The sequence below is a fragment of the Suricata suricatta genome, chromosome 8 (assembly GCF_006229205.1).
Source record: "Suricata suricatta isolate VVHF042 chromosome 8, meerkat_22Aug2017_6uvM2_HiC, whole genome shotgun sequence".
Taxonomy (NCBI): domain Eukaryota; kingdom Metazoa; phylum Chordata; class Mammalia; order Carnivora; family Herpestidae; genus Suricata; species Suricata suricatta.
This window is the reverse complement of record NC_043707.1, coordinates 121,706,497-121,728,707: the sequence shown is the minus strand read 5'-3', so window position 1 is coordinate 121,728,707 and position 22,211 is coordinate 121,706,497. Positions and strand designations below refer to the sequence as shown.

Here is a 22,211-nt window from a genome sequence, read left to right as displayed (position 1 = left end):
CAGGTGGCGGCGCGCACGGGCGGGCACGCACGCACGCACGCACGGGCACTCACGCTTCGGGAGCCTGGGGGCGAGCCCTGGGCGCCAGGTGCACAGGGGCCGCCAGGCTCCCCGCCCCTCGCCCCCCCCCAACGCCGGGCTCTGGCCGCCTGTGGGCGTGTCCCCAGGTGCTCACGAGTGAGCCCCGAGGAGGTGTGTGTACCCTGAGGATGTTCTGCTTGTGCCTGGGTGTGTCCCTCAGTGTGCCTGTTGTGTCTCGGTCGCTGGTTGTCCTTGAGAGTATTTGCATCTCTGTGCTCATTTACCTTCCTATTCTGAATGGATGTGGCACTGGGTGTGATGGCCCAGGTGTAACTGAGTGTACCTGTGCCTTTGTACATCTGTGTAGGAGTGTGTGATTGTGTTTGCTGTCTTTGAGGTTGTGTGCCTGCACATGCCTGAAGCTGTGTGTGTGTTTGTATCTGATTGTGTGCCCATGGCTCTGGATTTTTCTTTGGAAGCATGTCCCAGGTGTGCCTGGGACTGTTTTGGTGTGTGCCTGAATAAGTATTTGCCAGTGTGTGTGTGTGTGTGTGTGTGCACGCGCGTGCACGTGGGCACATATGATCCCTTGGTATCTGCATATGAAGGATCATATGTCTGGCATCCTTGTGTTTCTGGGCTTAGCTGTGTGTTGAATTGTGCACCTGCATGTATGTCCCCGAGAACCCATCTCTCCATGTATGTCATTGTGCATTCCGGTGAGCGCCCTGAGTGTGTCCTGGAGTGTGGCTGTGTGTCCAGGGGCTGCTGGCTCTGTGCCCTCCTTGGCTTCACTCCCTGCTGCCTGAGTGAGCTGACACCTGCTCCCTGAGCACTGGGCCCCCTCCCCCACCTGGCAAGGACAAGGAAGGACACGGAGACAGAGTCAGGCAGAGACAGACTTGGAGGGGGGACACAGAGAGCCAAGTAGGCTGGAGAGGTGGTGACCCAGAGTCATGTGATCAGCCTCAGAGCCCAAGACCCAGAAGAGAGAAAGAGTGATGCCAATATCCAGACATCAGAGAGAGGGAGACCCAGAGTCACACAGAGACCCAGAGCACCAAGTCCGGAACTGCTGAAACAGACCAGAGATCAAGGATGTGGCTCCCCAGCCTCCCTCCCTCCCACTCCAGAGTTTCCAGCCCCAGCTGTGCCTCCTCCACATACCCAAAGCAGGGTTCTCCGGGTCCTGGAAGACTGTGCCTAGAGACTGGAAACCAGCCTCCTTGCAGCTGCTGGCTGTAGGCATGTGTGTGTGTGTGTGTGTGTGTGTGCCACCATCTGTGTGCAGTCCTGGGCTGGTGCCTGCTTACCTTGCACACAGCCTTCCCTATCACACTCTCTTCATCCCACCGTTGCCTACATTTTCACAGGACCAGATCATACATATCTTTACACACACGCCACACAGTCAGCCACACTCATTCATACCCAGAAACATGCCCTAGGTTTCCTTCTTTAACACATGTGCACAGTGGGCTAGGAAGCCCACCATGCACCCAGCCAAACAGCAGATCTCACTGTCCTGAGCGATCCCAGCCAGCCATTCCCCCTTCAGCAACCTCCAAGGGCAGCTATCCCCCTGCCACAGAGAGGCAAAGACATAAGACCAAATTTGTCAGTTCCAACAGACTACACACTCAAAGGCAGGGACCCCACCTGTTTTGTTCACTGTTATATCCCCAAGTGCCTAGGCCATTGCCTGGAATCATGTAGGTGCTTAAGAAATATTTGTTGAATGAATGCGTTTACAGTGTCTCTAACAATCACTCAGAGAACACATAGTAATTTACAGCCACTCAGTGAAAAACGCTAATGGACACCACAGTGTACACAGAAGAAGGCATCTTACCAGCAGCTAGGACAGCACGTTAAATATATGCGTGTGCACACAGGTGGGTGCTTATGTGTAAACACTCAGCACAATAGCTGGATTAGAGATTCTCAACTTTGCACATTAGAATCACCAGGGAAGCTTTAAAAAATCCCATTGCCCAGGCCCCATCCAGCCCAATGAAATCAGACTTTCTGGGCTGAGAAACCTTCATCTAGATAGAGGAATGGACCTGAAAACGTGGACACGAAGGTTATTACCAGGGATGTGGGTAGAATGGGGCTTCACTTTTAACATCGAAGCAGACTCCCAAACCAGATTACTCAGGTTTGAACTCTGGTATCACTGTTTACTCACTGAGTGGTCTTTGTAAATTACCTCTCTGCACTTGAGATTCCCGCCAGTAACACAGGATAATAATCATTACAATAAAGCCTTATCAAAGAATTGTTGTGGACGGGGAATGAATTTTATATATAGAGTTTAGAACAGTACCTGGTACATAATAAATAAATCATTTCCTATATTTATTTAAACTTTGAGTGGATTTTTTAAGTAAGATTTTTTTTCTTAGATTAAATTGTTATGAGAGACCAAAGGGTCAGAGTCAGACTACGTCTGTCCACTTCTCCTTGGTCTTGGACAAGTCACGTACTCTATGTCCCTGAACCTATTTTCTAATCTATAAATGAGGTGAATATCTTCTCTATCTCAAGGGTTGTTTCGAGGACTAAAAAGCTCAGGGAAGTATTTAACAATGGTGTGGACACCCAAACATGTTTGAGCCACATTGCTTTGATGCTTTTTGGAATCAGGTGCAGGGCTGTGGCTGTGGTAAGGCCAAAATTTCTGAAAAGAACAGATCAAAATAGGGGGACCCCCATCCCTGCCCCACCCACTTGGACAGGGTCAGGGAGACTTCCATCCCAAAGGCTGGGCACTTAGCCCTTGCAGATCTCCCAAGTCTGCTCTCCAAAATACACCTCTGCCCTCTTCATGCCTTACTAAGCCTCAAGACTGAGACCCTTCCCCTCCCTGAGCTCCCATTCTCTCATTGCCCCCCACTTCCATTTTCCAGGAGCTCGCTCTCCAAGTCTTCCTCCCGTCCCTGTAGCTCCATCCTTGGCAGTGAATCCCCATCCTTCCTCCAAAATCCTCTTCAAGTTAATGAGCCCCCTCCTGGGCTATAATCACCTCCCTAAACTCCCATTTCCTTCCTGGGTCTTCCCTCCCCACCCCCACCAATTCCTGGGCTCACAAGCATTCCCTGCCCTCCCTCCCCATTTCTAGTAGAGGCCCTCCAGTCCCTTCCACTGAATTCTACCTACTGCCCCCTAACCTCCCTTAATCTCTGGGCACCCTCCATACCCCCGAGAGCCCTCAGTGCCCCCCAACCTCTCCCAAGCCTGCCCCACCTGGAAGACGTCCCCAAGCTGCTTCTGCTTTCTCAGCAGCACTGAACACACTTATTTTCTCCCTGCAGGCAATTTGTGGGGCTGAAAACAAAGCTTCTCACGCCTCCCCCACCGGTTCCATCCATGCCGCCTACTCCAAACAGCCTCCACCGGGCCCCAGAGTGACCTTGTCAAAGCCCTCTCCCTGTCCTCTCCCCTCCACATACAGTGTCCGCTCCAAACGGACCTTCCACCTGCCCCACCCCCCAGGCCTCTGCACGCGCTGTTTATCCCTCAGGTAACAAAGACCCCCTTCCAGATTCTTACTGCTCCCTGCCCCCACCTGCAGTGCCATAGTGGAATACAGCCTTGAGCTTAGTGTTGCCACCTTCGCCTCGTCATGCAGCGACACGACAGTGTCTTCGTCTGAGTTTTGCAGATGCTTGGAGGGGGCTTGGTGGGTGGATAAGCCTCACATCCAGCAAAGAGGGTGCAGTTTTAGGGGGCTGTTTTTTTCTTAGGGGACTGTTTTACCTGCCCCATCGGAATCCTCTGGCCTCAGTTGGAGATCTTTCACCCCCTCACACCAAGGGCGCCTCAGACTCTCCGAAGGCCTGAGCCTTGCTGGTTTGGGGCCATCCCTTGGGATCTCTTTGATCTTCAGCAGGGAGACACACAGAGAGCCACATTCCACAGAACTTTAGCATGGAGTGGACTTATGGGAAAAGCTGTCTGCTAAAGACCAGGAAGCCCAAAGTGGTCAAGGATAGCCAGGAGCTCCCCAAAGTCAGGGGATGGGGAACAATTTAGCCTTTCCAGGCCCACCAGAAATAGGCACAGGATTAGGTTTTCTTTATACAAAGTTTACAAAAGCTGGGAGGAAACAGACCTGGGATTTGGGGTTCAGGGTAGAGAGACGATGGCAGAAATATCAGGGTTGGGGCACCTAGGTGGCTCAGTTGGTTGAGCGTCCGACTCTTGGTGTCGGCTCAAGTCATGATCTCACAGTTTTGGGAGTTTGAGCCCCGCGTCTTGACTGCACACAGCGCTGAGCCTGCTTGGGATTCTCCCTCTCTACCCCTCCCCTGCTCATGTTGTCTCTGTTATCTCTCAAAATAAATAAATGGACTTATAACAATTATTTTTAAAAAAGTATCAGGGTTACTGGCCTAGTCAAACTCTGGAATTTTCACAGGTGTGCAAGTGCAGGTGTGTTGGGGCAAAATCTGGGGCCTGGAGACCAAGGAGACGCAAGACCTGGGGTCCTAGGGTGAATGGAAGATACACAAGCAAGCATACTCCAGTCCTGGTGGGAAAGGGGTGTGTCCCACAAAGGTTCTTGGGTTTAGGACAGAACGTGTATCTCAAAGACAGGTGTCCCTGAGCTAGGGTAGAACTGTAGGGCCCAAAGGCTGGAGTGACATAGTACAAATGAAGGGACTAGAGTCAGGAGACCTGGGATCTAGGATGGAATAAAGGGGCCCAGAAGCAGAGGGACCCAAGACTTCATTCATAACAGGGATCCCTCAGGGAAAGAAAACCTAGGACTTGCGGGGAGAACAGGGGGGTCCTAGAGGCAAGTGTCCCTGTACTTTGGGGTCCTGGGGCATGGGACAGAAGACGGGTCTCAGGATAAGGGGAGACCGAGGACCAAGACCAGGTAGAATTCCTGGATCTGGGACATAATGCATGGGCCAGGGGCCACGAAGCCCTGCGGAGCTGGCTGGGAAATCCTGGGGGCAGGGGAGATCCAGGACCTGGGCTGTAATCTGGGAGTGGGGTGTAGGGGTGGTTCCCAGATGCAGAGCTGACTGATCCCAGGCAGAAGGGAGAAACTGAGGGAGGGAACACATGAAGGTATTTCAACTCTGGGGAACCGGTGCCCGGTGACAAAACCCAACCACTTTCATTCCATCCCCCCTCACTCACCCCCTTTCACAAGACACAAGGTGGGTTTTTTTTTTTTTGCTTTTTTTCATTTCTTTTTAATACAAACTTGGATCTTTGGGTGTGTCCTGCCAAAACAGAAAACAACAACAACAACAGAAGAGAAAACCCAAAAGAGTGAAAAATAAGAAAGAAAGAAAAAAAAAAAGCTCCCGCAAGAGGTTCTTCTCCCTCCCCCCTACCATGCGAATTTGCACACCACGGGGCCACAGCAGGTTTACAGAATGCAATATACAATCCACGATTTATAATAAAACAGTATATACAATAAATAGGATATTGTTCATTTTTGTCAAACGACCTGTAGATAAATTTCTCAGTGCATACTTGCAGGGGCTCTGGACACCTCGGGGCCCCGCTCGCAACCTCTTGCACACGCTCGCGCTCTCTCTCTCTCTCTTTTTTTTTGTCTTTTTCTAAAACTGTGTTTTGTTTTTTTAAGTTTTGTACATTTTTAAAAAGTATTTACAATTGCTGGTTTTGTGCAGAAAGGGCTCACCTTCGGCTTCTGCGTGGAGGAGATGGGCAGGGCAGGGTGGGGGGATGTGGGAGTGCAAGGGGTACTGGGGGGTTGGGCGGGAGGCAGAGGGGCAGGCACTCCTGCCAGAGGACAATGTGGACGCTGGGAGGGGTCTTGGCGTTGGTTTTCTGAAAGCTGCAAAGAAACACAAAAGAGGCAGAAGTCAGCTGTAGGCATGGACATGGAATTCTGAAAACAGAGACCCCCACCTGGTTCCTACCAGGACTCAGGGGAAAGGCTAATCACATCATTCCTTCTCCCAGAAATCTCCAAAGAACCCCAACCCCACCCCGCGTTCGCCTCTGAACTCAGTTCCCTCTCTGTAAAATAGGTTTGTATCTGAGGCCCGTACCATTGAGAGGTAAAGGAGAGGAGTCAGGGCTCCAGGCAGTGCAATTTGTTAAACATTTGGGCTCCTGAGTCAGACACAAACAAGTTCAAATGCTAGCACTACTACTGGACAGCTCTATAACGTTGGGCAAGTCAGCCAATCTCTATGAGCCTCAGTTTACTCATCTGTAAAAAGGGGATAATAAAACGATTGCATAGGTTTGTTGGGAGGATTCAGTGGCACATAAAACATAATAAATGATACTAATTACAGGTCGTTATTATTTCCCTGGAACCTGGGTCAGCTAGGCGCCCCAAGTCTCAATTTCCTCATCCAACGAGTTTAGGAATTCCTTTAAGCGAGGCTGTTCTGAGGCATGGCACAGTGGTGAAGACAGGGCTTGAGTACAGCACAGGTGTGGACTGCACACCTGTGCACTTTTATTTCTTCTAATTCCAACCCTTTCCCAGCCCCCTCCAATGCTATTCTGTTCCTTACAGAAGTGCGAGGTGAGAAGGAGGTCTGTCTGATTAAAGGAATGAAGAAATTGCCCAGCCCGATACCATCAGTGTTGGGCTGTACCCCTTGCCCTCCTGAGGCCCAGAAACTCCAAGTTCCCAGTCTCTGCAATCACTAGACATCAGAGGCCGGAAGTACCCCCTCCAGACTTCCCCATTCAGAACCCAAGGTTTTGCTGGGGTGAGTAGGAAGATGCCCAGAGGGACAGGGATGGGCTTGGTTCTGGCATTTTCAGGGGTTCTGGCCTCCTCACAGAGCCCTGAAATTCCCATCCCCATACTTAGTGAGTGACCATCCCACCAGAATTAAGGACTGGGGGCGCGGTTCTAAAACTGCCTTCTAAGACCCCTCAGCAGGACGCCCTCCCTCCCTCACCCCTGCAGAAACCGGGCAGCCACAGAAAGCCTTCCCTCCCTTGTCCTTTCTTGGCTTCCCTTCCCACCAGGGCCACATTTAAATTCTGCTCAGCCCCGGCTGCTGTCTGCTGGGCAGTCAGCCCTGGGGAAGACTTTTGTCCAGAGGCTGGACTTGCCAGGACTCCCCCCAGGGCCAGGGGAACCAGGTGGGCTCTCACAAGGCTGCGGCGGCCCCCATCCGGGGTGATACCCCAGGGAGAGGTGGGAGGGGAAGGGCAGGGGCTGAGGGAGGATGGAGTAGCAGCCGCGGGGGGAGGGGTGCGCCTGTTAGGGTGCAGCTGGATTAGAACTAGGGTGAACAGTGGGAGAGCAGGGTGCTGCTGGGGTGGATGTCAGTTCTCCAGTTGGGGTGATCAGCAGGAACAGCTGTGGGGACACGCAGGGCACGGGACTACTGCGTCTAGGGGGAATGAGTTCAGCTGAGGTGCCAGGGGCACCTATCTGTAGGGCAGCCTTACGGCAGCTGAGGAACTGACGTTGGGGTGACGGGTATAGTGTGCTGGGGTGACAAGTGTGGGGGGGGGATTCGGGACCAGCTTCTCCAAACCCCAGGCTTCCCTGCTTCCCCCACTCCCGCTCCAAGGGCCCCGGGGCAGGCTGGGAGCCTCTGCACAAATCCCTGTCGCCCCCGCCCCCTCCGGCCCTTAGCCACTGCCAGTGACCCTCTCCAAGCCAGGTCTCCATGGTGATCTCAGCCCAGCAGGCAGCTCCTGCCAGAACCATTCCCGTGGTGCCCGCGGCCAGGCGGCGGGGAGGCTTTCTCACCCTCTGCTCAGCCCTCACTGTCTCACCTTCCTCCTCCCTCTGCCCTCCCCAGCTTTCAGGACTGGGCCAGAATCTGGGGGATGGGGAGAGAATCAAAACCAGAGGTTCCCGAGTGGGGAGAAGGGAGGATGCTGTAGCCATGCCAAACCCTGACCTCTACAAAACGAAACAAATGCTGCCCCGCCAGGCAGACCTGTGCTGGGCACTGGGGACAGAGCAGAGGAGACAGATCTGGCCCCTGCCCTTGAAGGGCTCACAGAGCAGCAAAGCAGACCCCTGAAAGCAGGCAATTACAGTGCAGGGAGATGGGGACTGTGGTAAAGGAGCTGTTGGTAGGGGTGGGGTTCAGGGAGCACAGAGGGGGCATCTAACCCAGCCTTGGCAGGAGGGACTCCAGCTCTTCAAGTCACTGATGAGCACATTGCCCAGCACATGCTGGGGTCAAGAATGTGCGCTGACTGAATGCCAGAGTAACAACCAGAGTAAGTCCAATCAGCATGTCGAGGTCCAGCTCAGGTCTTGCACATCTCCATGACGCCTCCTTAGACCACCCTGTTACCATAGCTACTGGTGCACTTGTCATTCCCTTCCACGCTCCTCCAGGGCAGAGACCTGTGTGTGGTACCTCCACATCCCCAGTGCCAGCATGCACCTGGCGGCCCCAGGACACCTGCCATTGTTCACGAGACTTAACCTTTTAGTGCCTCCAACACTGAACAACCACAGAAGCACCTTCCACTGAGTCTTCGCCCTCCAGCAGCTTTACCATCTGCGGTGCCAAGGCACGAAATGGGCTCTGCCGGTCAGCAGGGGCTGGCACTGGGAGCATGGAGGGATAGCTGAGCAAGGACTCACAGCACTGCAGATTGGGCAGAAATCAGGCTGTCCAGAGAGCCGCTCTTCCCTCCAAAGGAGCACACCTTTGTGTATTCATTTAAGCAACCTGCAGACAAGTATTCACACCCACACTCACGCCAGGCCGTGAGCCCTGGTGTACCCTCCACCTTCTGGCCTCTGCCCTCCGGGAGGGGGTCTCACCATCAAACAAGGCAGTGGAGCAGAAGGCACAGAGAAAGCACGGGAATTTGAGAGACTGATTTGCTGTGTGACCCAGGGCAAGCCCTTTCCCTCTCTGGGCTTCAGCTTCTATGTAAAATCAGGGCTTGAACAGGTAATGGAAGAGATCTTGGGGCCCCAAAGAAAAGGGGTCAGAGGCAAACCACAGCTGCCCAAAGGCTGACCCATCCCCTCTGACATTTTCAGGCAAAGTCGGCCCATGAGTACCTCAAATGTAGAGAAGATACTGCTTCCCTGGGGCTCAGAACACACTTGACAGATGGGAGACAGTCTGGCAGGATGGACCGGCTGTAGGGTGTGGGCGTGGCTCTCCTCCCCACCCCAGAGCATTTTTTCAAAATTTGTGTCCATTAGTGACCTTAGGCACTCCTTACATTCTGGCTCTGCCAGTCATCCCCTCCTTAGGGATCTTTTCCCCACCTCCTCCACTGCTGGGCATAGACGGGGAGGCTATGGGCACCAAACAAGGTTCATATCCATGGTCGCCCACCAAGCTTGTGTGACCCTGCGGGTATCTCCGCACACTGCTTACCAGTCCCCACACCCTGCACACCCTGCCTTCCTGATCAGGGGTGCCTCTGCAGACAGGCACTAGTGATGCGTATGTGTTGGGCATGTGACTGAGTGATCCCTAAGGGCCCCTCCTGGCTCTGCCATTCCATGCTTCCTGCTAGGGGGGCTGTGGTGTCTTTGGACGAGTCCCCCTCCCTGTCTGCAAACTGAGCGGGGTTGTACTTGGAGAACTCCAAAAACCCAGTGAGCCTGCAGAGTTTGAACTGGTTTATTCATACAACCCTCCCCTGGCCCATCTTAGGAACGTTACGTGAGGCCAGCAGGGGTGAGAGAGATGGTCTCCTACCCACGCCCAGTGCTCACCCTTCCCTCTCCCACTTCCTATGGTCTCCATGCTCCTCTTTGACTCAAGGCAAAACACAATGTCCCCGTCATGATGAGACACCAGGGAAGCCAGGGAACATGCATAGAGATGAGCAACTAGCCTAATGGAGCTGAGGATGACGTGAGAAGGACATTCCCAGGAGGGGCTGTCATGGATGCCTAAAAGGCTGGAGATCAAGAGGGCCTGGGAAGGATCCTGGAACACTTCTTGGAGGAGGTGATGTCTGAATGAAAGATAGGAACTGACAGGTGGGAGACGGATGGGAGGCAGGAAAGGGCAGCCCAGGCCAGGGACAGCTAGAGGAAAGGCACGGGGTGCACTGGGGAAAGGCTGCCCCGGAAAGCCTTCTAATTCCACTCCTGGAAAGGCAGAGTGTGTGAGAAGGAGGTCAGGGATGAAAAAGACCTGACTACCTGGAAAACCAGGCTGGGTCTTTATTTTGTAAGACTAGAGAGGAGAGGATGCAGTCCAAAGATGTTAGGCAATGGAGTCACAGGAGCAAATGTGTTTGAATGAATTCATCCAGTAAATATTTGGGGGGCTCTGGACACCGGGCATCCAGAAGCACTGAAGACCAAGCACTTGGGTGGCTACCAATGGGGGATCGGGCTCAGGCTGGGGGCAGGAGCTTGGGCAGAGATGTGACACGCAAGGGTTGCACTGACCCAAGGCGACAGCTTCTGGAGGCTTGAATTTGTTCAACACCCATTTTCTGTATCCAGGAAGCTCTTGCTGCCTGCCCTGCTCAGGGTTCAAGAGGGTGGTCCCTAGTATATGCGGAGGGACAACTTCAGTCCCTGCCCCGGAGAGTGATGCCCACATGGAGGCTTTCAAAGAACACCTGTTGATAGGCTGTGAACTCCATGAGGGCAGGACACCGCTGCTCTTGTTTGGGGGTGACCTCAGTACCAGATGCAATGGCTGGTCCCGGGCAGGTGGCTGGCTTGTGTGTGTGTGTTGAACACAGAATGAACCTACTTCCCCTTGCCCTCTAGCATAGAGGGCGCCATGGCAGCAAAAGTTTCGATGACCAAGATGGCAAACTTGACTTCGCATTACAAAGTCACAAGGCCATTTTTTCAGAGGATCTGCCTTGAGAGAGTGGATTGGTGTAAAGAACTACATGGGAAGGGTTTCTAGTTGACCTGAATCATTTAGAAGTCTGGGACCTGTTGCCCATCAGGCTTCATGGCCCTTGGGGTGGGGCAGGGCCTGTGACTTACCTTGTCTCTGCACCTCCCCCCCACCCCCGCCCCCCAGCAAGAGGAATCAGCCAAAAACTAGGTTGTGTTTCACAGCCTCCCACCAAAGGCCCCAAATCCACATTAGATACAAAATCCTCCCTAGGAGGCAGTGGGGGCAGCAGAAGGAAGCCTGACTACGGAGTCCAGAGCAAGGATGAAAGGGTCAGAGGTGTGTGTGACTCACAGAAACTGGGTGACAGAATTCAGTTGGTGGGAGGCACTTATCCAGCCATTTACCAACCACCGACTACGTGCCTATTGTGTGCCAGGGACTGGGCTAAGGGCTTCCTGGGTAATCTCATTAATGCTACAAGAGATGCAGCAAGGTGATGTGACTCACCAGGTCACGTAACTGGTAAGGGATGGAACCAGGCCCTGCACAGAGGCTGGTCTGCATCTACGGGCATGCTCCTTGCCACCATCCTCCCATTTCAGGGCCTCATTCTCTCAGGTTCTTTCAGGTCCACAGGGATGTGGGCAAATGGGAAAGGAGGAGGATGAGAGGGCTTGTTCACAGAGAGATTATATTTCCAGGAAATGAGGGCTCAGAATGAGAAGGCCTGGCCTGAAAATGGCTGTGGGAGAGGCCAGAAAGAGGACAGGAGGGAGGACAGCGTGCAGTGGAGGCCGCAAGAGGCAGGGCAGAGATGGCTGGCCCCTGACGTTATGGCTTCTTGCTCAGGGCCAGAGGCAAGATCAAGTGACCTCTTGAGGTTTCAAGACACAGAGAGACAAAGCACAGAGCAGCCGGGGCCTGGCCCAGGTCCGGGCATGCCTGCTGACCCTTGCTGGCTAGTGGCCTTGGAAACTGCTTCCTGCTCCGGTCAGGCCCCAGGGTGGTGTAACCTTGGAAGACCTGTGACATTTCTCTTGGCTTCAGGTCCAGGCCTGAGAGGGAACAGGGAGGACAGGAGGACTTGAGATTCCTGAGCACCTTGGAGGGGGCCCTTCCTGATCCCATCCCCATCCCCAGGGTCTGGGAGGGCTGATCTAGTCATGAGGGCCCAGTGTGGAGTCAGTCACCCTGGGAGGACTGGAGATGTCTGCCTGGGGCCTAAGCGCTCCCCACCCACTACCCCTTCCCTTTCTGTCCCACCAGCTCAGCTCTCTGACCAAGTAGGTCCCACATTTCCAACCCTGGCTCCCCTGAAGTCACAGTGAGTTGCGACTTCCCCTTGCCCACAGGTCCCTCTGCCTGAATGCCCTTCCCCTCCAAGTCTCTGTCCAAATCCTGCCTGTTTTTCAAGGTCAAACTCAAACGTAGCTTCTTCCATGGAACCTCAAAATCCATTTAAAATGTCAGACCCAGAAACATTCGAAGGGAGCATCCAATCTGTCATTTGGTGGATGGTGAATCAGTGGTGTGGGTTGGAGGGGGAGCGGTATGGCAGGGTACCTGGGTTCTGGGGGAGCAGCACCGGGCTCAAATCCTGACCACACCATTCACTAACTGCCGATACCCTGGCAAGGTTCTTAGCTGCACTTGCTTCCTCAACTCTCTGATGGGGTGCCAGGGGGAGGGCGCGACCATTTCCTGGCCTGCATGAAGGCCTCAGCACAGGTATGTGTCCCTTTTTTTCACCCTAAGTTCCGAAAGATGACTTCTGACCCTAACACCCACCCTCCTGGTAGACAAGCTTTGTTTCTCCCTTTATCTGGGCACCTGCCACTTTCCACCGGGTGTTTTCAGGGTCTTTGTGTACTGGTTTTAGCTTCCTGGGGTAGATGCTGAGTTCTGAGGACGGGAGCCATGTCTGCATTGTGTCCCCTGTGCCTGGTACTGGGGACGGGCATCGAGGGGCTCAAGATGTGAGGCTGAGCTGAACCACTGCTTCTAACACTTGCTCTGGGTGGGGTGGGGTGGGGTGAGAAGTGGGGGAAGCCTTCTAAAGGAGAATTCCTCAGTGGTTTCCATTGGTCTCGGAATACAGTTCCAACTCCTTCCAGTGCCCTGCCTGCCCTGTCCGCTCACTCAGTGTTACTGTCCTCCTATCGGTTTTTCAAAGCTGAGCTCCTTCCTGCCCCTAGGCCTTTACCCATCGCTGTTCCCTCTGCCCAGAATGTTCTTCCCACTCCTGTCTAGCTGACGCCCCTTCAAGCATCAGCTTCAGGATCTGATCAGCCTGCTACAGGTTCCCACGGCCTCCTAGCTTTTCCTCTTGTCCAGTCCTTTGTACAGCAATCGTTATCAGATGATTATCAAGGGTCTTTCTCTCTAAACTAGAAGCCCTCTGAGGCCCAGGACCTCCTCTGTGGTGTTCACTGTGGTGCCCCCAAATGCCTGGTTCATAGTGGATGTTGGACAGATGTCTCTGGAGCAATTAAATGCATCAGTCTGAGGGCAGTGCTGTCAACTCCCAGCCCTGAGTGGGGAGTGTGGCCAGAATGTGGGGCTGGATGCCATCCCAGTTCCTCCTGTGTTCAGGCCTCACTGGACGGATCCCATTATGTATCTCACTGAGCTATGACCTGCTCAAACTCCCAGCCCCCACATTCATTTATTTTCCCACCCAGAGCCCCAGAGGAACGGTTTTGGGATTATTTCACATTTCTGGATTATCCATGAGACATCTCCCCTCCAGTGCGAAGGATCAAGAGTTTGACATTTTAAACCCTAAGCAGCTTCTCCCTGGCCTGCTTCAGATCTGCAGCACTGCTAGCAGTGAGTCGCATGGGGAATGGAAGGCCATTTTAATCTTGGCCAGGCTTCTTTAGGAGGAAAATACGCTGCCAAAAAAAAAAAAAAAAAAAAAAAAAAGTTTGGTTCACTGTCTATGCCACGCAGAGTTAGAAAACCTAAAAGATTATCAACGTCAAACTTCTTGAACACATGGGGAAAGAGAGGCCCAGAGCTGGAGGGAGTAAAAGCGTGGTCAAGGACATGCAGTAAGTTGATGGCCACTTGGGGGAATGGTCCTTCTCCAGGCCGCCTGACTCCCACGTGCTGCCTTTTGCCACCTTCAGGCAGCAAGGGACGTGGGGTCAGGCAGACAGGGGACAATAAGTTTCCACTGACACGACGTCAGGACCCTGAGTCACCCCGGCCTCGAATGGCCTCCCCAGAGCAGGGATGGGACTTTCCAGGAGCCCTGCTATTCCACCTCCAGGAAGAGACACTCCCAGGAGGCTGTGGGGCAGCAGAGGGGGAGGGGGAAGGGGGAGGGGCTCAGACAGGCCCTCAGCCCCCTCCCCCAGCACCTAGCACATCTGAGCCAATTTTGTGACAGGTCTGTTGTCCAACAAGAGGGATCTGATGAGCTAGTTGTGGCTGGATTTCTGGAGCCGGTTGTGCCTCAAGAAAAACAATTCTTCGAACTCTTTTTCCTTTTACCATTTTGGAGGCATTTCCCCCTCATTTATTTTCCTTTTCTTAAACAAAATCTTAAGCGTACTACAACTTTTGATTCCACCTAAGGAGGACAGAGTGCCTAAACATCTAGCAAAATTGAACATAACTCTTGGAAGAGCATTTGGCTTCAGGAAAGGGACCGGTTTCTTCCAGGCAGGAAATATCCTGCCTGGGAATAGACCCACTGGGGGCAGGTTGTCAGGCACTGCAGGATCCCAGCAACCCGTCTCCACTTCTAGATCCCTCTCCTGTCTGCCTCTGACCACTCCGAGCCCACCTCAGGTCAAAGATATGGAAAAATAATCTTTGGGTGCACCCCGAGAGACCTCGGAAGATACTTCTGGCCATTCTGTGAAGCCTTTGCAAAGTGTGACCAAGACATAGCGACCACACCCTCAGCCTGGCCCTTGCCAGATGGCATCTCGGACTAAATGAATCTCCTGGAGAAATGAGGGAGGCTGGCAGGGTCGGTACCCTGGATGGGTCCTGGCAGTTCATTATCACCCTGGTTCACCTTTCACTCATCTCCCACAGGGCCGTGCAAAGGTCCTCCCTTGGGAGAGGTCGAGTGGTAGGTATTTATTTCCTGGGACTCGGGCGGTGTCTGCCTGGGACCTGGCATGGACAAGGAAGATAAACATCTGATGGAACCAAACCAGATGGCCGCATCCAGGCTAGGGCTCTCCAACTGTTTCAGTAACGGGAAGTCCCAGCCTCATGCCGGCTTCCCCACCCAAGCACCCCATCTCTTCCTGAAGACCGTCCCCAACATCTAATCCCAGACTCCTTCCTGAAACCCAACTTCCTAGTATCAGGTCCCTGATCTTGTCCTTAAATCCCGCCTGCTCATCGCTGTTCCTCTTCCCCTTGTCCAAGTTCTAATGTCCTCATCCATCCCAGCGCTGCCCCCCAACCTGTGCCCCTGCCCCAGGCCTCTGCCCACTCCACCCGCGTCCCCAGACTCACCCAGGAACAAAACCTCGAGGTCCAGTCGGCACTTCAGTTGGCACTACAGGGAGGTGACGGTGAATGTGTCCTCAGGGTGAGGTTCCGCCATGGGCCCCAGGAAGCCGCTCTTGGGGCCCCCACCCAGGCCGGGATGCGCCTGCGGCATAAAGCCTGGATACCTGTAGGCGGTATCCTGCAGGGGCAGCAGCGAGTCCCTCGGCACAGGGGACAGGGTCAAGTCACTAAGGAGCGGGCAGCCATAGCCAGCAGCGGCAGCAGCAGGGCCACGGGGTGGGCCAGGTGGCCGGGCCATCTCCAATGGCTCCTTGTCAGCCTTGGGTGTGGCTGGTGGGCTAGCCAGGTGTGGGGCACTGAGGCACGCGGCCTCCGTCCTGCCCAGGAAGTCAGCCAGCAGCCCTGTACCCACCTTCCCTTCATAGGGTGGGCTGCGGGCAGCTGAGCCTGGCGGGTACCAGTAAGCTGTACCCTTGCAGCTGGGGGAGTCATAGTGGGGCTGGCCCAGCGGCAGGTCCCGACAGCTAAGATGGGCCTGGGCCGCAGCTGCATGGCCCAGGCTGGCCCCCTGGAGCCCATGCTTGAGGGGCTCGCAGGCAGCCAGCTTTGTGGGTGGCGGCCGCAGCTCCTCCTTGAAGCCCAGTGTGGGCGAGCAGGTGGGGGAGTACGCCTTCTGCAGGCCAGCATCAAACACCGTGGGAGGGTGGGCCAGAGGCGGGAAATGCTTGCCGTCTAGCTCAGGCGCACCCAGGCTGGGCGAGTCGCAGTGGAAGCCTTGGCCGAAGGTGCCGTCAGAAGGGGTGGACGGGTTCATGGAGTAGGGCCCCATGAAGTCACAAGGGTCTCGCTCACCCACACCAAAGGCCCTTGACTGGGACGGCAGGGGCGACATGCTGCTGTCTCCACTATAGTAGTCCAGGCCCAGGTCTGGGCTGTCCTGGAACAGGGGGTTGACCGGCTGTGGCTTGGGGATGAACTTGGCTTTGGCTGCGGCACCGCCTCGCTCCTTTTTGGCTGAGCAGGCCCCACCACCCCGTCCGCCCCGTGGTTGCCGGGGCCCGGTGCTCCGTTTGGATGGGTAGCCTGAGGCAGTGGCCGAGGCGGAGGATGGAAAGCCTAGGTGTGAGGCCTCAAACAGGTCCACCTTCTTCCGCCGTCCACGGCCTGGTTTGGAGCTGCTCTGGAAGAGGACACTCTGGTTCCAGTTGTAGCCGGGGGCGGAGGACGCCTCGTTCCAGTCCATCATCAGTTTCTCCAGGCTGGACAGGCTCGACTGGCCCTCGCTGCTCGAGGCCTCGCTGTTGGCACGCCGAAAACCGCCACCGACCGGCTGATTGAACTGGGTGCTGTCGGAGGATGATTCGGAGAAGGTCTCGGACACGGCTGTCTGCTGCTTCACCTTCTGGGGCGTGTAGTTGGAGATGTCCAGGATCACGTTGGGCTCGCTGACGTGGCAGTCGAAACCGGGATTGTAGAGCTGACTGAAGGCCTCCGAGGCCCAGTCTAGGCCTCCGTAGCCCTGCCGGAAAGGCCACTGAGAAGCCCCCGCAAACTGCCGACAGTTTTCAGGCGAGGGCTGGAAGGAGGAGGAGGAGGAGGAGGCGGCAGAGGCAGCGGAAGTGGCAGAGGCGGTGGTGCCCTTGGGTACCATGTAGCCGCCGGGGGAGACGGTGCTGGCCCGGCTGTCACAGCGCAGCGGTGTGGGGGCTGAACCGGAGAAGGGGGCCCCCTCAGAGCTGTTGAAGAAGGAGGCCTTGCTGGGTGGCAGGCAGGGGCCCCCAGTAGGCGGTGGGGCATAGCCAGCGCTGTGGGCGCTGCTGGGAGAGGCAGGCAGGCTGTTGCCGCTACCGTAGGCGAAGCTGCAGTCCTTGCTGTTAGCACAGTCCTGGCCCGTAAAGGGCTTAGCGGGGGCAAAAACGCTTTGTCCAGCCCCATAGCCGCCATACTGGGGTGGGTAGGTGTTGGTGGGCGGGTGGGTGGTCGGTGAGCGGGCCACGGCTGAGGGTGGGGGGGCCAGTTTCGGGAAGGTCTCAGCTGCCCGGCAGTCGGAAGTGGCTGGAGTTATTCCATAGCTCGCTGCCCGGCCTGGTGGGAAGGTCTGGCGAGAGGGCAGGACGGGCTGGAAAGAGGGGTCTGCACCAGCACCACTGCTGCCCACGGCCACTGGGCTGGCCTTGGCTCCCCGGCTGGGGAAGGTGGCCAGGCCCCGCTGGGAAGGCAGGGTGCTGGTGGGGGGCCCTGTGTAGGTGCCTGATGCCTTCCGGGACTCGGGGCGAGAGGCTGAGAGGGCAAAGTCCAAGAGGTCGGAGGAATCATCCGAATCGAGCAGGGAGCGAAAATAGCCGGTGAAGAGATTTTGGCGCTCCTGGCTGAGCTCAGTCTGGCCCGCAGGGGCCCCTGTGCTGTAGTAGCTGCTGCGGCCTGAAGCCCCACTCTCTAGCCCGGTGGAGGCAAAAGCCTGGGCCTCGGTCCCCTGGAACCCACAGTTTCGGCCAGCTTGCCCGCCTGGGTGCCCATGGTGAGGGGCCCAGCCACCACCCTTGTCCCCGGCCCACTCGGCACCGGCCTCCCCAAAGCCTGGGCCGCTAGGCACCTGTTCCGGAAACAGAGTCCCATTCTTCCGGGACCGCCTCTTGCGCTTGGGCTTCCCAGTCATGGCGTCCACCTCCCCCCGACCCCGTTTACGTGGGTGCCCCAGTTCGACAAGGCTAGGACCTCCCACGCCAGCAGCTGTCACCGCCACCACTTTCTTTTTCTTGCCGATGCCCTCAAAGAAGTCACTGAAGGAGCACCGGGCTGCCTTGGCTGCGTGGCCCCCACCCCGGCCACCAAAACCGCCTGCTTTACCACCACGCCGCCGGAAGCCCTGCACCCGATGCAGGAAGTGGGAGATGCTCTGGGTGTCGGGTGCCTGGTGTACCGACTCGGGCTCGCTGGGAGTCCAGCAGCGGGGGGGCGAGCACCGCCCAGCACACTGGCTCTGGCGGTTCAGGAAGGCCAGCTTGGCGAGGACGTCAGAGTACTCGGCCTTACTGTCATTGGCGTCTGCTGCGTAGGATGGCTGGGGAGATGCCAGCTTCTGCTTCCGCCGCCGCCGTTTTTTCACCTCTGGCATGGCCATGGTGGCCGCCGCCACAGTGGCTGCCTCGGCCGCCACCACTGCTGGCTCCTTGGGCTTGCCAGGACCCAGCAGCAAGTTCTTAGGAGGGCGGCCGCGCTTACGCTTAAGAATAATGGGCATCTCCCCGGGCGGGAAGACCACCACCACGTTCCGTCCATTGTTCTTCATCTTCAGCAGCGGGGTGGGCTCTGCTGACACGCGCAGGCCCAGCTCCTTGCCCTCCACACTGAGGCTGCTGCTCAAGGATGACACCTTGTATGTGGTCTTGTTCCGCCGCCCCAGCGACACCGGGATTTTGGCCATCTTCACCACCATGCGCCGCACACCCCGGCACTTGCCTTTGCGGGCAGGGGCCGCTGGAGTCTGGGAGGATTCTGGCTCCAGCTCTGGGACTGGGCCGGGGCCCGGCAGGGCAGGAGGCGGTGGAGGGGGTGGCAGCGGGGGCTCAGCCAGGGCAGCTGCCAGCCCTGTGGGCATAGGCAGGGGTAGCAGGCGGCCCTCCGGTCCAGCGTCTGCCTTGCGTCCCCGCCCGGCTTTCCGCCGGCGACACAGGATCTTTGGCCTATCAGTGCGCCGCAAGGCGTACTTGGGGTGACCCTCAGGCCCGTGGGGGCCATGGGGTGAGCACAAGTCCAGGCGCAAGGGCTCGGCCAGTGGGCAGGGCCCCAGGGGCTGCTGAGGCTCCAGACGGCGGCCAGGGACATCAAGCAACTTGGGCAGGGGGTCAAGTGCCTGAGGGTCAAGCAGCTGCGACTCCAGAGAGTCGGGCAGGGTATCCAGGGCCTGCAGAGCCAGGCCTGGCAGCCCCAGAGGGTCAGCAAGCGGTTGCAGGGGTGGCAGCTCCAAAGCTTCCCCGAGCGGCTCTAGTGCCTGTGGGTCCAGGAAGCGGGGCTGGGGGTCCAGGAGCTGAGGCTCTGGCTCAGGAGATGGCGGCTCAAGGGCCTGGGCCTCCAGCAGCTGGGCCTCGGGGCAAGTAAGGGAGGCGAGCTCGCTAAGGATGTCAGCGTCAGCAAGTTCTGAGTAGTCGGGGCCATCCGGCTCGGGCTCCGGGGGCAGACCGGTGGCTGCAGCCGTGGCTCCGGGACTGTGGCCTTGGCCAGGCTGGGGACTGTCCCTTGGCTCGGGCTCAGGCTCATAGAGTGGGTGGCTGGGCCTTTCGGACTTAGCGTGGGGGGTGGCCCGCTCCTCAGGGCTGCGGATGCTGTTGGCCAGGCTGGGTGAGGAGAAGAAGCTGTACTGAAGGTCGCCAGGGGGCGGGGCAGGTGGGCGGCTGAGTCGGAGGCCGCCGCAGTCCAGGTGCACACCGCTGTGCTGCAAGTCCTGGGAGAGCCGCGTCAGGTCCTTCATGATGTCAATCAGTTGCACCACTGGCCGCAGGTTCACCCGCCCGTTGTCCCAGCGACGTCGGGAGCTGTTGCCGTCTCCCACGGGTGTGGGGCAGCGGGCCTGTGAGACAGGACGGGCTGCCCTTGGGGGCAGCGGGTCGTCCCCCTTGGCAAGGACTGGTGGGCGCCGGGTGCTGGGGTCCCGGCGTGGGGGTGGGCGTGGGTTCTCGGAGAAGGTGTGGGCGAAGGCCTTGTCAGGTGGGCTGGCGGGGGGCCGGGTGGGAAGTAAGGGCCGTGGGGTAGGGGGGCCGCCGGGGTAGTACTTGGGCTCCCGGAGGTAGTCAGGAGAGCTGCACACGGCACTGGAAGTCACCACCAGGCCCTGGGGCTTCACACGCATCCTGACCTTGTCCTCCGAGGGCCGCCGGGCGGGGCCGGGGCTGACATGAGGGTGCGAGAAGCCGGGACCAAGACCTGCTGGGCAGGACAGGCAAGAAAGCCCTCACTGAACGCCCAAGACCTTCTCAGCTTCCCACATCCTCAGTGAGCGCCCGCATCCCTCCCGTGAGTCCCCTCAAGCCCAGTGTCCTTCTTGACTCCCAGCCTTTCCGAAACTACCCCATGCACCACTAACCCCTCAAAGGGGCCTCACTTCTAAGTAACAACAGCTCACCCACTGCTAGACCCCGGCTATGGACTCAGGGAGAATAGGATGCCTGCCTTCGAGAGGGAAGCCCACTGGTAGTGGGTGATCCCCACTCCAGATCAAACTTAAGGAGAGGGCCGGGAAACCCTATCAAGGGCATGACCCCTTCCCTCTTGCCCCCGTCCCCAAGGCTCCAGGAGAAGCCTGGCCACTCACCCTCGGCTCTGCCGCCTGGGCTGTCACTCTGGAGATCTCTGTGGGCAACAAGACAGGCAACAGGAGGTCTGAATGGGGTCTGGCAGCCACAACCCAACCATTTATCCCTGGCCGGGTCTCCCCCACACGCCGCCCCTGGCTCCCTGAGCGCTCCCTCCAGGGCACACACCCGGCTGACCTGGAAGAGAGAGGGCCCCCGTGCCTGGGGGCTCTGCCGGTTGCTGGCTGTCAGTTGGGGGTGCTGGGGAGCGGCTTCGGCCTGAGCCCAGGCCTCGGGGCGTGGACAGCGCCTGGAAAGGACCACCGCAGCTCAGGTTTAGTGAGCACCTACTGCGCGCCAGGCGCTGGGCTGGAAGCTGTCCAGGCATCGTGTCATTTAATTCTTCATACAAATCCTGTGAGGTAGGGGCTATTAATAACCCCATTTTGCAGATGAAGAAATGGAGGCTCAGAGATGAAGTCACATCATTCATTCACATACTCATTATCTATGGAGTGCCTACTTTGCCCAAAGACCGGGTAGACAAACAGTGATCACATAATCATAACTGATTTAATTATTACTGGGATAAGAGCTGCAAAGAAAAAGCGAAGAGTGCCTCAGGTCAGAGGTTGAACCATCATACCAGGGAGTCAACAATAAAAGCTCACACTTTGGGGACACTCTCTGTTGCCAGACCATTGGCTAATGAGCAGTTTTCGCAGATGATTTCATCCGAGCCCCCACTGCAAACCTGAGATCAGTGTGATTATCATCCCTGCTTTCACAGATGAGGAGACCATCTCCTGGAAGGTGGTGAGAAGACGAAGGCCCTTCCAAGTCCAACGCCCGGATCAGCACGTGGCCCACGGGCATGGGTCAGAAAATAGTTACTACTTCGTATGAATGAATGAACAAGGTGCACGGAGCAATGGGCCCTGCCTTCTCCCATGTGGTTCTGTCTCCCTCCTCTCCAGACCCAAAGTGGAACCCAAGAAGGGCGTGGAGGGAGGGCGAGAGACAAGAAGGTGGAAAGGGACGGTGTCTGACCCCTCTCCTACCTGTGTCAGAGAGACATCCTCTCTGACCCTCCGCCGGCGCCAGGCACCTCTGGCCACAGGCCAGCCCCTGCTACCTACTCTCAGAGTTGTCTCTTCTTTCCCTTCACAGTATTTAGCGCAACTGCAAACAATAACTTGTGTGAATGGCTTTTTGGTGTGTCTCCCCCCCAGAGCGTGGGCCCTTCACGGGCAGGGACTGCATCCGTCTTGTTTATCACTGTATCCCCTGACCCCAGGGCCTGTGCTTTGGATGCTACGTAAATATTTACTGACTGACTCCCTGCGCTGGTCAGGGCAGAGCTGGGATTTAAATCCAGGCATGTCTGCCTCCCAAGGGAGTCTGGGGACTCAGGGCCCTGGCCACGGGAAGGGTCTTAAAAGATGGACCCCAATCACTCCTTAGTGTTTGGCTCTGACCTGATCCCATGAGTCGACCCCCCCCACAGACACATGTAGGCCACCATCCTGCCCAGTGCTGTCATCCCACAGGAAGAATGTAGAGCCGGCTCAGGGACAGGATGGTGGAAAAGAACATTCTTTCACTCCCCTGTGGTGGGCAGTGATTTGCAATCTGCAAAGCACTT

At 56.6% G+C, this 22,211-nt stretch overlaps 1 protein-coding gene across 4 annotated transcripts in view; it reads right to left on the bottom strand.

Moving 5' to 3' along the window:
- Positions 1 to 5,595: 5,595 nt before the first annotated feature.
- AHDC1 (AT-hook DNA binding motif containing 1) overlaps positions 5,596 to 22,211 on the bottom strand; it is a 63,036-nt gene continuing 46,420 nt past the window's right edge. For 3 of the 4 annotated variants that reach the window (XM_029946687.1, XM_029946688.1, XM_029946690.1), the window contains 4 exons: positions 20,765 to 20,876; positions 20,587 to 20,624; positions 15,282 to 20,198; positions 5,596 to 5,851 (listed from right to left, as the gene is read on the bottom strand). In XM_029946687.1, coding sequence (XP_029802547.1) covers positions 15,325 to 20,124 — 4,800 coding nt within the window. In that variant the 5' untranslated portion in view covers positions 20,125 to 20,198; positions 20,587 to 20,624; positions 20,765 to 20,876 and the 3' untranslated portion in view covers positions 5,596 to 5,851; positions 15,282 to 15,324. Of the gene's footprint in view, positions 5,852 to 15,281; positions 20,202 to 20,586; positions 20,625 to 20,764; positions 20,877 to 22,211 lie in introns of all 4 variants that reach the window. The other variant, XM_029946689.1, reaches the window with a different exon arrangement.